General features: G+C 53.9%; 1 protein-coding gene across 9 annotated transcripts in view; it reads right to left on the minus strand.

Moving 5' to 3' along the window:
* Positions 1 to 15,624, minus strand: part of Tns1 (tensin 1) — a 222,643-nt gene that overhangs the window by 163,553 nt on the left and 43,466 nt on the right. For all 9 annotated transcript variants that reach the window (XM_052749829.1, XM_052749830.1, XM_052749837.1 and 6 more), the window contains exons 2-3: positions 15,494 to 15,608; positions 3,716 to 3,753 (exon numbers count right to left, since the gene is read on the minus strand). Coding sequence is in view for 7 of the 9 variants with exons in the window: in XM_052749837.1 (XP_052605797.1) it covers positions 3,716 to 3,753; positions 15,494 to 15,608 (153 nt within the window). In the remaining 2 variants the exon portion in view is untranslated. The remainder of the gene's footprint in view (positions 1 to 3,715; positions 3,754 to 15,493; positions 15,609 to 15,624) is intronic.

Genomic DNA, 15,624 nt, shown 5'->3' on the forward strand with positions numbered 1-15,624 from the left:
CCCAGCTTAGAGAGCGGTTCTGAAGGCTGAGGAGCCTTTAGGAGGTGGAGCCTGAGCCATGGGAGCAGGTCACTGCAGGGGGTCTCTGAAGGTGATGCCCACCTGCAGGCTTCTCCTCCCCACCACGCCCTTACCACCAAGGTTGGAAAATGAAACCTCTCAGAAACCGTGAGACAAAATGAACCTCCCTCCCTTAAACAGTTCCCGGGAGGTGTTTTGTCAAAGCGACGGAAGTAACTAGCGTGGCCTCAGCACGGCCTTAGCATGGCTCCACTGTGAAGATTCCGTGGATTCCTCCGACTGGCACACAAGCCCATGCAGGACCCTCCACCTCACAGGGCTGCCCCGTGTCCCAGAGGACAGTTAGTGCACATAGGAAGGAGGCTGTGTGAGACTTCCAAGGCTGGGATGGAAAAGGCCTAGTGTTTCTGTCTCCACGCTCTTGGATCATTCCCAGGAAGCCAGGACCACCTAAGGATGCTCAAGTGCCCTTAGTAAGGAGACCACAAAGCTGGAGAGGCCTTTACTAACAACAGCCCACCCCACTGGCAGCCCCAAAAGAGAACCCCAGAGAGAGAACCCTCAAACCCCATCAGGCCTTCAGAGGATTGCTGCTGAGCCTGGGGGGTCCACTTTGTAAGCTAAGACAGGAGGATGATAAGTTCAAGGCCAGCCTGGGCAACAGCAGAGTTCAAGGTCTGCCGCAGTGAGACCCTGTCTCAAAGAAAAGCAACAAGAGGCATACGTGCTTGCTTAGCATGGTTGAGCTCCTGAGGTCAGTCTCTAATATCTGTGAGTAGCAGTGGTGGAGAGAATGCTGGGTGCCATGCTTTGCCTGGCCAGAACCGGCCAGCCAAGCCCTTTTCCAACTCCAGACTCTCGGGGACAGTGAGCAACACAAAGGGTTGTTGTTGCTTTGATCTTCTAAACGTGGGGAGTTGTGTTATGTTATATTGCTGCATATCCACACCCCAGCCCCATCCAAGCATGGCTCATACTACAGGAACATTCTGGAAGGCAGAACTAAGAACCGGCGAGCAAACTCCCCTACGGAGGGAAAAGGAGAAAACTGGAAAAAGACACAAAACAAAGGAAAATCCCCACAGTGCTTTCAAGGAACCTTCTCCCACACTTCCTCTACTCAGTAAATGAAGCCATATGTGTCCCCAGTCACTCTGGCCAAAGACCTATGAGTCAGTCACTCTCACTCACACCCAACATCCCACCCACCAGCAGCAAGGCTCTAGGCCTTGAAACACACCCCAGTCGGCCCCTTCCTCACTACTGTCCCGTGATTTCGGAGTGCCACACCACCAGCCAAGCCACTGGGTAGCCTTGGGTGGAGGTCACTAGCAGCTTCTGGCCCTGTCCTTGCCTGAGGGCAACACGGTCCCTCACAGTGTCAGCCCCATCCTGTTTCCTAGTGCCCTATACCCTCCAGCCTGCCTTTGACCTTCCCTCAAGCTCCCCTCACCTCAGGGCCCTTGCATTTGCTCAGTCTCCTCCTTCACAGCACTAAGGGGCATCCTCTGGGTCTCCCTTCACATTAACACCTCCTCCAAACACTCACGCTGCTCCTCTAGTCTTGCCTAACCCTCTCGCCAGCTGCCTTAGAGCAGTGTCCTGGACCTGGAGAGGGCTGGCCAGCTGCTTGGCGACTCCTGTGGCAGTAGGGGACGGAAGGGACAACCACCGAGCTGATCTAGCTACAAGCCCACAGCACAGAACTCAGGCTTCCTGGTCGGAGGCAGAGGCAGGCCCGCAGTAAGAGCTGTGGTTTGGGTCGAGTCCTGCCAGCTGGGTGGAGTACATACCACCAGAAGGCTCCACTTCCTATTGGGGGAAAGCCTATGAAAAGCTCCATCTGTGTGGAGGTGCCCTGCCCGACTCCTCCCTCGTTGGCCTCCTTGGCTGAGCAGTGCAGGACTGTTATAGCCTGGGGTACCTGCACCCCCAGCACAGGGGAGACCCGTCAGGTAGGCTGACATCCCCAAAAGTCATCTTTGGTGTCCTTCTGAAACAGAGGACCACTGTCTTGTCACATCTTTCTGAGTCACCTATTCCCCACAACCAACTTTTCACTGACAGTAAACTCATCAGCTAATCCTCTTGACATGTCTCCCGACGCTAGCAGGAGCTGGAAAGTGAAAGAGGTCGTAGGTCCGGAGGGAGAGCCATGGGTGCAGTGGACAGGGAAGGACATTCGGGGGGGGGAGGGAGGGGGGACACAAACAACCATGACCGAGGAACTACACCCACACTTTTCGGTGCCTTGGTTTCTCCAACTGTAAAGCAACGCGATCTTCTGCCCCCTGGGATTACAAAGATTAAGATCCGAGAGTGTGTACTGGACGTGCTTCCTAAGACTTAGGCCTACAGAGCACAAATGTTCTCTGTGACTGAGAAACACTGATGCGGTGTGAAAGGCGTGTGAGGGGTGAGGAGAAGAGCAAGCAATCTGGTAGTTTCTGGGGTTAAAGATGGAGGACCCTGCCCCAGATGAACCGAACCAAGAAGACAAGAAAGGGAGAAACAGAAGCCCACCTCACCACCCCAACCATAAAGCTCACCCAGCCAGCTAGCCTGGGTACCTGCTGCAAGCCACCGGCTCTTTGCAAGGCAGCGTGTATAGTGTGGGGTGGGTGGGGGAGACGCACCTCTTCCGGGGAGTCCTTGCGGCATATTCAGGATCTCACAGGAGGGAGCAGACCGCTTCCAGACCTGAGGTGCCATCATCAGCCCCTTCTCCTCCCAACCAGGCCCTGTTCCTCAGTAGGGTTGTTTGTTTGTTTGTTTTTGTTTCTTGAGCACTTCTGATGCATCAGCACTTAGCTGAGCACTCAGAGCCTTATCATTAAGGTAAGAAGCCCACCTCACTTAACATGCACAACGTTTGGAGAAGTGGGCTTCTTATCTCCCCGTGGCCTCCCCCCCCCCCCCCCCGCCCCCATGCTGGGGATGCATCAGGCTCAGTTAGAGCCAGGATAGGCCTAACACCACCCAGCTAATAAAAAAGAAAGCCTGGGGGTATAAGCAGACCCTGCCCCTAACTCTCTGCCCTCCAGCTTTCCTTTCACCTGGGCTCCTGCCAGAGCCTCAGTTTTATACAGCAAGGGGCAGGTGAAATGGCAGAGACCGGGCAGCCTGGAGCCTGAGCAAACACCAGGGGAAAAAGTAGGGAGAGAAGTCCTAGTAGGTCTCGAACTCGCGATGGAAGCTAAGCCACCTGCCAGCAGTTTCCTTCCAGACTCATGACACCCACACCACCCCACACCCCATGACTCCACCAAGCTGACCCACCACCCTCTGCCCAGACCTGAAAGGCCGTTTGAACAATCAGGGCCCAGCAGCAATCACTCCTGTCTTCTTGCCTCAGTTTCTCTGTCCTGCACAACCTACCAGGAAACACTGGAGAAACTAAGCACCCAAAAGGGGGGGCTGGCCCAGGAAGAATGGGTAGCTAGCACGGTGACAGACCAACGCCACGGCCCCGCCCCCACTCTCTGCCGTGCAGCGGACGAGGCTACCCCAGGCTGGCCGAATACGCCCCCCCCCCCCCCCCCCCCCCCCCCCCCCCCCGCTCTGGGCAGTGAACAGCGGACCAGGACCCCCACCAGCACCTCCCCGACCTTGGCCTTCACCCTGACCCATTGCCCACGCTTTGCATAAACAAAGAGCAGGCGCCCCGCCCCTACCCGCTCCGGCTGCCCCTTACCTTGGCCTGGCATTTCCGATGACAGGAGAAGCTGCAGACTGCGGGAGCGAGACAGAAAGAAAGTTTTAGCCGCGAGGTATGAAATGGAAACTCAGGCGCAATCTCCTCCCACCCCAGCCCTCCACGCCCGGCAGGGGGAGGCGGGGAGGGGGGGGGACAAGGAGAGGGGAGGAGGGACTGTGGGGAGGAAGAACGGGGAGCCCGGGTGCGTACCCCGAGGGCGTCCGCTGGAGTCCCGCCAGGCCGAGGTGGTGGGGACCCAGGCCCTGTGCCAGCGGCACAAGGGGCGAGGGGGCCTCTCCCCTCACACCCGACAGCAGGCAGGCCTGTCACACGTGCACTCCCCTAGGCCAGAGGCCCCGGGCACACCCTCGGGCACACACTGCATTTGGGACTCCCCACCCCCAACACCCCCCCCCCCCCCCCACACACACACACACACACTCATGCTACAGCAGTGACCCTGGGGATTTGTGGCACAGGACATATGTGCACACACACATACACACACACACAAAGTTCCTGCCTGCATGTGAGTGTACACACACATACACACACACACACACACACACACACACACACACACACACACACACACACACTTGGAGAACTTGCTCTCCCTCCTACCACCAGAAGCTGGAATCAAATTTCCTATCAGGTTCCCGAAGCCAGGAATGTCCCCTGTTCTGCCGCCCCACCCCCCAGGGCGCTCGGCACTTCTAGAAAGTTCCAGGAGCCCTTCCCAGGGGTGGCTGAGGGCCTCTGACCTGGGTCTCCTGGCGGCTAGGGACAGGAGAGCATGGCCACTGGTTAAAGGAACGGGGAAGTGGGTAAGGGAGCGCCCTAAATCAATTCTCTGCCGCCCCTGCTAGTCTGTCTACCCTACTCACCCCTACCAGCTTCAGCCACCAGCTCTTAGCAGAGTCGGGGGCTGGAGGCTGAGCTTCAGAGGCTCCCCTGTAGTCACACAGAGGCTCTGGAGCTCCCCACACCCAGCCAGGCCAGCAAGGTGGAGCCTGGGATGTCACCTTGACCATTGGCACCCTGTCCTGGCCCAGCTCAGGCCGGTGACTCAACTTGAGCTGAGCAAGGCTGTGCTGACCCTGACGGCCCACAGAGCAGCTCGGGGCCGTCACCCTTAGCCATAGGACCTATGTACCACCATGCCATCACCCATCCAGCTAGCTTTTGCCTTTTCCTGATTCTCTGAGCCTGTATCCCCACCCTGGGTGGCAGCTCCCTCCCTTCCAGAAGGGGTTCCCCTCACACCAGTGCCCTCCCCACCTCACCCCCATGCCTTCCTTGGGACAGGGACCTTAGGACTGAGAAAGCCTCAGTTCGATTGGCCTGAGCCTGGGAGGCCCCCACTGCTAGCCAGAGACTACCAATGGATAGCCGCCCCCTCCCCCAGTGCCTGGTACACTGTAAGGGCTTAATACGTGTCCACCGAGTTGGACCTCGCTGAAAATCTCCCCATGACTCTGTGTGCCCCCTATCATTTAATCCTCTCGCACACTCAGCCTTCCCCTGCCACAACTCATATTCAACCAACAGCATCTTGAGTCCACTGGGCCTCTCGACCCCCAATCTAGACACTGGGGGCATAGTAGGGGGACCGGGACTTCTGTCTTCCTCCAGCATCTTCCACATTTCTGACATTCTCAGGATGTTAACAAGCTCTCTCCTCCCTAGGGGACTTTGGATATGCCTGGAACTCTCTCTGTCATCCTCAATCCTTAGCGAGTCGAATCCCTCTTAGCTGGTGGGATCCACTCAAGGCCGTCTTCTCATACAGGCCTTTCCTGACTGCCCACATTACAGTGGCCTCTGTTATCTGTTGTCTCCTTGTCTGACCAGTTCCCAATCCGAAGTCTCTCTCCCCAGGTAGCTTCCAGCTGAGTTATCTGCCTGCACTAAACTCTTGAACACAGGGAGCTTGCCTATCTCAACCTGTATCCTCTGCGGCTAGGATAGTATCTGCTCAGACTCTGGACCACACAGTGTCGGACAAGGCCCAGGCAGACTGGCCTGTGATCCAAAAGCAGCACAGATGTGCCCGGCTGCGATAGAAGAGCACCCTTTTCCAGGCTGTTCTCAGGACGGTGACTCCATGAGCACAGCCTGGGACGATTCCAGCACTCGCTTTGGTAGGCGCCCTTACCAGGACCCTGCTGTAGGACCACAGGAGTCTCTCAGTGGACAGACACTCAGCAAGTGTCCTCAAGTGGAAACATGCAGGCAGTTGCAGCTTAGAGCTCCCTGCATGGTGAGTGTAGAGTTGTGTGAGAAAATGCCCCCATCCCACTTCAGAGGCACCTCAGCACACAGGGCCAGGTCCCCAGCAGGTCAAGTATGGTGCTCCACCTCAGAGCCCCTGTCCCCAGTCCCACTGAGTTCTTTGTCCAGAGGAGCTTCCATTATGCTCGTAGCCATCTGTCACCGGTCTTCTCCGGGGTCAGTGGTCCTGCTGCCTCACCTGACTCTCTCCTTCTGTCATTCAAAGCTTGGCCAGACCGTGCTGCTGGCCTCTCCAAGACCAACGAGACATTCAGGACGGTACAGAAAGAAAGTGTGGTAGCCAACTCTAACGGGGATTCATGCCCTCTGCTACCCCCTCAACACACACACACACACACACACACACACACACACACACACACACACACACACACACACACACACTACACTGATAAGGCTGCTTTGGGCAGTCTTTTTATTAATAATTATTTATTTTATCTGTATCAGTGTCTTATCCGAATGTGTTTCTGAGCAATCATGTGTATCCCCGGTGCCTGCAGGGGCAAAAAGGGGGAGTTAGAAATCATTGGGAGCTGCCATGTAGGTGCTGAGAACTGAACCCAGGTCCCCTGGAAAAGCAAACAGTGCGCTTAACTGCTGAGCCATCTCTGCAGCCCTGATTGGGGCAATCTCGACTCCTAGCCCCATCAGGCCTGGCTGTTCATCAAGATGGTATTTTAAAGGCTCATGGGAAAAGGCTGAAGTCCTAAGGGCCTCGAGCTGGTTAATCTCCACCAACAACTTGGTTTGATCGGGAAGTACCCGAGAGGTCAATCAAGCATGCCCCTGGGTCTGTCTATTCTTCTGGAGAGGAAGGGGAGAATGTGGGTACCCCATGGGGAGCAGATGGAATATTAGGAAGAAAAGAGAAAAAGCAGACATCATTGGCTGGCTTTCTCCCCCACCACAACTTCCCGGCTAGCATGAGCGGAGCTGCTCTATGCTCTACCCAACCACGCCCCACAACACCAGGGACTAACGCCTCTGAAACCATCAGCAGAGTGAGTGCTTCTTCTTGATGTCCGTTGTACGGGTGTTCGGACGCAGGAATAAAAGTCCAAGAAACCAGACCTAAGGTGGAAGTCAGGTCCCTGAGCGGGATCCAGGGGGCCCCCGTCCCTTCCTGATTCTCTCTTTGCTTCCCGACGGCCGTGAGGTGAGCAGGCCTATGCACAAACTCCTTCCATGATGTCCCGGGCCACCACAGGCCGAAGCAACCACTGACTGGAACTGATACATAATTAGCTCTTCTGCCTTCAAGTGGGTTGTCTCAAGTATTATGTCAGGAACAGAACGCTAACACAACAAGATAATGGAGAGCTGAGGGTGCGTGTGACCTCTGGGGCAAGCGAGGAAGGGCATTGTGACTTCAGCCTTGACCCTTGGGTAGCTGAGGAAACCAGGGACCCTGTCTTGGAAACACCCTGGCAGCCAGCTCCTCACCACAGCCCCCACCAGGCCCAGCTGCCATCCTGACCCAGCCTCCAGGGACCCCAACACTAGAAGCATCCCACCCCATCACTCCTACCGCACCAGCTGGGGAAGAGCCTCATTGAAACGGTTAGGTCTGGCGGCCATTTTCACACAGCAGTAGATAAACAGTACAGAAATCAAAGCACTGGGTCCCTTAGAATGAGCCGGTGCTGGCCGGCGGTGGGATGGCAATCCTCGGCCCTCCCTGGGCCCCAATGCTCCCGCCTCTTTCTATTCTTCTCTAGCTTCTTCCCTTCTGTCCCCTGCTGGGCATTTGATCATGTTCCAGAAAATAATTCCAAAGAGGCTAAGGGTGACCCTCTTCCCCAGCTCCCACCACATACCAGTTCAGACCGATTACCTTTCCCTAGGCTGGCTCTCACCTCCAGCCTTATGCCCATCCATTCACAGGCCATAGCCAAGTGCTGACAGGTTACACCACATTCCTTCTTAGAACCAACTCTTCCTCGCAGCCTGGTCTAGCTTCTGCCCCCAGTCAGTACCCCCAAAGGGTCTGTTCCTGCCATACCAACCTCCCCAAACGGACCTCTGAGTCTGCAATGAGCAGTTCTGGAATAGTGAACTCATATATCTCCTTCAAGACCCAGTTCAAAATGTCCCTCCCTGGGTAATCATTCATTCAGAGATGGTCCTCCCTTCTCTTACAGAGTCACTACACATACACACACACACACACACACACACACACACACACACACACACACACACACACACACGCACGCACGCACCTGCTTCCCTGCAGCAGGAGGGGAGTTCTGTTCAATCATAGCTTTTGTGTTCACCGCTACTAACACAGATGGGCTCAGTAAACAGGTCCAAACTTCCAACTACAATCGTCCCCAGCTAAAGCCCCTGGGACAGGGCTGGTATTTTGGGGGCCACAGAGCAGGTATGGCGAGCTGGGTGAGCCCTACTTGGGGGAAAGTAGAGACCATGGGAACTGGTCAGTGCCCACACCACCTATCAGCTAAGAGCTGGGACATGGAGCAGCAATGAAGCAGAATACTCTCTCTCTCCCTCCCTCCCTCCCTCCCTCCCTCTCTCCTTCTCCCTCTCTTTCCCCCACATGCAGCTGTACTCAGTCTCTCCACATCAGAGCCTCAGCTGCAAGGAGCCAGCTCTCGGCCTAGGCGCCTAGGCGCAGATGTCACTGTGTGACCTGGGGAAGTCACCTAGTCACTCTGAGCTTCCAGTCCCTCATCTGTAAACGGGGCTGATCGCAACATCTGTGTCACTAGGCAGGATTCGCTGACTGTCACTGTGGTGCTGCGGAGCCCCACGCTGAGGCCCCCTCATCTCCAGGGGTACACTCCCAAATCCCCAGACGGTACTTACAGCCATAGATGGTACTGAACCCAAGGTGCACAGTGCCTTTTCCTATTTGTAAATGCTTGTAATAGCATTTAATTAATAATTTAGGCCCAGGGCGTAAGAATGTAGCAACAGTAGAAGAGAGCAATACACAGTTACAAAAACTATCTCGAACTATGGAATTGTTTCTCGAACTTTCCCTTATTTTTTGAACCACAGCTGGCCTCGGGGAACTGAAACCTTGAAAAGCAATGCCGCAGATAAGCAGGACCCCTGTGTGTTCAGACTGAGTGTGGTCAAAAGTATCTTCATCATCTTGGCCCTAGTTATTGTAAGGGACACCTGGGTTCCCGTCCTAACCACTATCATTTTGCTGTGTGGCCACCGAGCAAGTCACTACCCTCTCTGGTCTCAGACTCCTGCGCCTACAGCAGCCAGAAAGATCCACAGACCGGCACCCTCATAATCAGATGGTTCAATGTTTACAAAGACCACAGAAGTTTTGCCTTGGAAGGCCCCCCAGGCACCGCAGCCGTCTCTAGAGCTCTCCAGTGGCCAGAGTCCCCTCCCTCACAACACCCAGGGGACCCACTCATCTGTCTGTCTTACTCCTGGGTACCAAGTCAGATGGGCCCCGGCCCTGTTCCAGCTATGAGAGTCTGTATCACCCACACTGGTCTATCCCCCAGCTGGGGTTGGATGTGTCCCTGGATTCCCATGCTGGAACTCATCTGCTGTGACAGTGCTGAGAGGCCCCATGCCCTCCACCGTCCCACCACACAGCACTGTCCCCTCCGGGGCAGGCAGCAACTGGGAAACCTAGTACAAACAGAGCGGCTCCTTCCCTGTACATCAGCTCAATTAGTGCCTTCATCTCGGACCTGTGCTCTGGAACCATGGCAACGAGTGTCTACTGTTCGTAAATGACAGCCTGAGTAATTCTGGACCACAGCACAGACAGACAGGTTCCCCGCATCATTTAACACCAGCCCTCTCCCTCCAAGGAAGGGGAACTCTCATTCTGGCCCTAGAAAGGTGGCCTAGGATCAGCAGGAACACAGCCTCCTGGGATACAATTCTCCATTCTCCTTTTGGGCACCTGGATGTAGAGACAGGGCAGAGAAAACCCGCCCTGTCTCCAGTCTCCAGATTTCCCTCAGGCTCCTGAGAAAGGCAGACACCTGGGCAGCTGTGACCTCCCAGGTCCTTGGAGGGCATCAAAGCTACAGATCTACCCACAGTGCCTTCCTGTGCCAACTCCCTGAGGTGAGGCACTGGAGACTGCCCATTGACCTGAAGCTCCAGGAAACACCGCCCCACCTAGCCTGGCCAGCATGGCCCTGAAGGAGCAGAGCCCCTGTGGTGAGGGCTTTTGATCACTTCAATGTGGGGAGCTGTACCCCAACCCCTCCTGTGGCCTGCTCTGCCTCAGCTGGGCTGTATGGCTCTGGGCCGGGGTGGCTTCCTGCCTTGGGAACACAGGAAACCACATTGTTGGGATCTAAATGGCCTTTTCCTCTAGGACTTGGGTCAGAAAACGCACACACAGCCTCAGTGTGCACCTGACCTGGCCATAACCACCCAGGCCTTGGCTCTTCCCCAGGCACCAGGTCACACATCTGTTCACTCAGCCATCAGTGAGCCCTGCCCATGGTTTGGGCCTGGAGATAGGCAGAGGCCACGGTATACAGATGTTTGGTCAAACATCATTCTAGGTTTTTCTATAAAGCTGTTTTTAAAAATGAGATTGACATGGAAATCAGTAGTGGACTCTAAGTAGAGCATGTTACCCTCCAAGGTATGGGTAAGCCTCATACAATCAGTTGAACACTCAAGGGGAAATGACTGGCCTCCCCCAGCAAGAGGAACTCTACCAGCACCCTATGCCCGAACTTGACCTGCAGCTTGTCCCTGAGTCTCCAGCCGAATGGCCTCAGCAAACTAAAACTGGCCACATCCCCACCGTCACATGAGTCAGTTCCTAAAAATCAATTTACACTTATCCATCTATTTACCTACCTGTTTACCTATGTACCCTTCCATTTATCCATCCATCCACCCACCCACCCATCCATCCACCCACCCACCCACCCATCCATCCATCCATCCATCCATCTATCTATCCATCCTTCTGTCTACCCAGAGATCCATCCTTCCTTCCACCTCTAGCTATACACATCATGTTGTCCCTGCTTCTCTAGAAATGCCAACTAGTACAAAAATCTTGGGGTACTCGGGGCAGTGTGCCTCTGGGGGTGCAACAAGAAAAGACCCCCAGATCATCTCTCCCAGTACACATATTTGTTTCTCTGGGTGTTTTTTGTGTGTTTGTTTGTTTGTTGTGGTTTTTGTTTGTGTGTTTTTAGTAAAAAAAAAAAAATACACAATAAAAAAACAAAACCTCTCCATAGCCCAGGCTGGCCTCAGACTGAGAATCTTCCTGGCTCAGCCTCTGAGTATGAGAATTACAGACAGAAGCCACCACACTGTGGCCCCCAACGCCTTACTTTTTGTTTTGGTTTATTATTATGGTTTTTTTGTTTTGTTTTGAAACAGATCACACTCTAATCCATGCTGACTCCAACTCCTGGTAATCCTCCTGCCTCAGCCTCCTGAGTATTTCCATCACAGGCAAGTATCCATCGTCCCCTGCTGCCAGGAACTGTCAAATTTTCAATTTTACAGTCAAACTGCCCACGCAGTTTGTTTTTGTGTGGTGTCTGGGAGATACTGACGGCGTGGCCATACAGGGCCTCCGCCTGAACTGTCTGCCTGGTGTCTCTTTAATCCCTGTTGTAATCCGATGGAGGTTTGCTATTCGCCCACATTTGAAAGGGGAAACTATGAGTTCGCATGTCTCCCTGAGGCCTGGCTGCCGTCACGGGTGTGTGCTACTCTCAGGAGGCCACATGTGGCTGCTCTTTGCTTCTGGGCTCACCAGAAGACAAGAGACAGGAAGTAGCCTAAACCTGGATGCCAGATCAAGCCTACCTAACAGCCCTTGGGCGTCCAAGCTGGCAATATAGTCTAGTGACTAGAGAGATTCATGAGACACCTTTACAACCCTTCTGCCAAGGACCTGTGAGTAACCCATTATTTAGATTGAGGAACTCCTACACATCCCTCAAGACCCAGCTTGTATACTCTTTCCCTGCTGAAGACTAACCAGGATGTGTTTGCTGTACCGGGCAGCCTCAACCACACTTCAGTGCCAGCTCTGTCCCTGGGTTCCGTGAACACCTGACTGTGTGTGTGTCTTCCCAGGATACTGGGTAGCTCTTGGTGTCAGTACCCCCGTCCTGAAGATGGCTCAGCTTATGCGCATCAGAAGGGCCCACAGGTACATGGAGGGTGAGCAGCGGCCTGCACTGGGTGAGCAGGCTGACCTTCCCAACTAGTTGACCTTCCACGGGAATCTTCCAAGGACTCCCTCATCTCTCTTGCTGAGCATCTCTAGTCCAGTCTCCTGGTCTGTAGATGAGGAAACGGAGGCTCAAGCTAGGAGGTGATTTGTTCAGGGTCACGTGGGACATCCAGTTCCACTCTTCCTCATTCCCTTGGCCATCTTTTGTGTTTCCTGGGACCAGGATCCCACTGCAGCATCTGTGACTCTCTTCTACCTCCTTCAGATATATGAATGCAAAGTGCAAGATGAAGGGTGTGTGTGTGTGCAGAGCAGAATGCTAGGCAATAGGGAAGCAAGTGACTGCCCATCTCTCCAGAACCAAGGTTTCCTCGTGGCCCTGTGAAGACTGGGTTCCAGACCCTGACAGTCCACACCCCAGCCACCCACCACCACCATCGGCTACTGGTCCAGACTCACACCATGTTGAAGCCAAGACTCAAAGATTGAGAGGAATCAGAAAACATAGCAAACTTAGGTTAGGCTCTAACAGAATGAAGAATAAAAGTCCACCACGTATGGGGAATGGAGCAAGTCCTTGAATGAATGTGTGCTGGTAACATGGGTATGGTCATGTCAAGGACCCCAAAGCCTCCCCCATTCCCTACACACACGCACGCGCGCGCACACACACACACATACACACACACCCACGAGGCTCAGAGAGATGGCAAAGTCTTCCTCTGGTCTGAGTGAGAATGTTGACAGCATATGCAGAAAATATCCACTGTAGCCTTCTCTTCCAAGCCAGTGTTTCCAGCCTGAAGACTGCTCCACCGCAGAGCCCGTTCCTACAGAGATTGGCTAAACCTGCCTCCTTGTTCAGTTAGTTGTATACAATAACTCCACTCACTGTTCAACCATACAATAAACATGCGGAGCTTCCGGGATTGAAGTTTCTCCATCAGAGAGCTCAGTCCACCCAACCCCAGCCACTTCTGTCTCTCTGTGTGCATGTGTCTGCCTTTTCTTCATCCCTCGATGGCATACAAGGACTTGGCAACCATGGCCCCTCTGCTAGGGAACAAGCTGTATGGCTATATCTGGTGGCCCTGGATGGATGGGTAGGTGGGTGGGTGGGTGGGTGGGTGGATGGATGGATGGATGGACAGACGGACGAACAAACAGAATGGATAGGCAGATGAATAAGATGAATGAAGGGCAGTGTGGATGGGTAAATAGGATGGTATGTTCACCTCATGCCACCACAATCTTGTTCCACAGCAGACTTGGTCCACACCTACTTCTCCTACCCTTGGGTCCAGCCCAGGCAACCCTACCCCTTCTGCAGAGTTTCACATGTGGCCAAGCCCAGGAGGAAGACAGTGGACAGCAAGGGGAGACGGAAGATAATTTATGTGACCTGAAGGTACAGGGCAGGATGGGGGCTATTACACAATCAAAATATAACACCTACCCTGGATAAACCCTCTCCACAGCTCCCCTGTGGGGTTCCTGCTAGATCTCTTGGGAGGAGGGTGACGCCGTGTGGCTGATTATGGTATTGCATGCATTCTTGTTGCCTAGATTGATGCTAGGTCCAGTATGGCCATTCAGGCCTTTCCTGGACACACACACACACACACACACACACGCACGCACGCACGCACGCACGCACGCACCTCCACACCCAATTGCTTTCCCTTAACCCCTTCAGAGTTCAGATCCTTAAAGCCCTGCTCTAACCCTACCAGCCAGCAAGAGACACAATCACCACCAGCCTGTTTTCCTCATCTATAAAACAGGTATAAGACCAGCATCTTGCAAATGCTGTGAGTACTTGATAAGACCATGCACAAGGGTGTTTGGTCCTCATAAGAGTCTTGTGATTGTTCTGGGTTCTAGCGTGCCCTGCCTGGTCCCTCTGGGCTTTGACACGTAGGGAGGAACATGGGCTGAGAAGTTGGGCAGGAAGGAGCATATCCCTTGACATGGGGCAAGACAAGACAAGGGTTGAGTCCTGCAGGCCTGTAGCTAAGGGTTGTATCTCAAAAGTAGTGGGGACTCCAAAAGTTTTAACCAGTATATGTACACTCTTCAGACCCAAGGAGACTACTGGAGACTGGATTGGAGAGGCAGCTGATTGGGTAGGAGCCATAGCAGGATGCTCAGAGACTCAGCCACATGGGGACCCTGGCAATAGACAGGATGGAGGGCTGAAAGGAGAATTGCATTTACAAGAGAAACTGAGGGATGATGGTGTCAGTCACGGGTGCTGATTGCCCTTTCAGATCTGTGACAAGACAGACTTCTCTCGGGCAGAGAGGCCTTCTAAGCACGTGCCAATAGTGACTGGGGAAGCCCAGTAGGCCACTGTGATTTGGGGCTGCTTAAAGTCAACCCAAATCATCCAAGGGGGAGGACAGTGGCTTGGTTTCTTTCCATTACTGCTGATGCAGGCACATGCCATTCATGTGCCTTCCAAGCACCAACCATGCCCTTTCCATATTCCAGCCACACATTTCCCATGCACTAGCCACATGCCTTCCACACAGCGGACACGAACCTTCCATGTACCTTCCATGTACCTTCCACATACTAATCACACACCTTCTACATACCAACCCTGCACCTTCCACATATCAAACCACACCTGCTACATGCCAACCATGTACTTTCCATGTACCAACCACATGCCTTCAGCACACTTTCCACAGCCAGCCATGTACCTTCTGTATACCAGCTATGTGCCTTCTACACACTTTCCAAATCCACACCTTTACACGACATCATACCTTTCTCTCTTTATTGGTTTTTTTGTTTGTTTTTCAAGACAGGGTTTCTCTGTGTAACAGTCCTGGCTGTCCTGGAACACAATCTGTAGACAAGGCTGGCCTCAAACTCAGGAAACTCAGGGATCCATCTGCCTTTGCCTCCTGAGTGCTGGGATTTAAGGCAAAGGCCACCACCACCCAGTGCCATCATGCCTTTAAAACACATGATCGCCAAGGCTTCTGCATGACTTTTACCAACCTGCCACCCCTCCACCCAACCATATGCTGCCTCCACACCAGCACATCCTATCCCTACACCTTCCTACAATGCTACCTGTTTACCATCCAGGTTAGGACTCTACCTTCATACAATCTCTACCATTACATGCCATCACCACCTGCCACACATCATCATGCACTCCGTGTGCTTATGATCTACATATCCAATGTCCTCCAACAGATGAGAAACAGACACATGTGCCCAACAGAGACCCCACCTGCCCCAGGCTAGACCGGTCCAACAACAACAACATGCCCTGGGTCCCATCAGCCACGAACCTTTGCAAACGCAGCCCTCCCGAGTGATGGCCTGCCGGCAGATGGCACAGGGCTTCACCTTCTTGAAGGCCTTCACCTTGAAGTGGTGGGCCTTGGGGGCCTCCAGGTCTTCTGGCTGTAGGAAGAGAGGC

Source organism: Peromyscus californicus, unplaced genomic scaffold (assembly GCF_007827085.1).
Source record: "Peromyscus californicus insignis strain IS unplaced genomic scaffold, ASM782708v3 Scaffold_21__1_contigs__length_65335640, whole genome shotgun sequence".
Classification (NCBI taxonomy): Eukaryota; Metazoa; Chordata; class Mammalia; order Rodentia; family Cricetidae; genus Peromyscus; species Peromyscus californicus.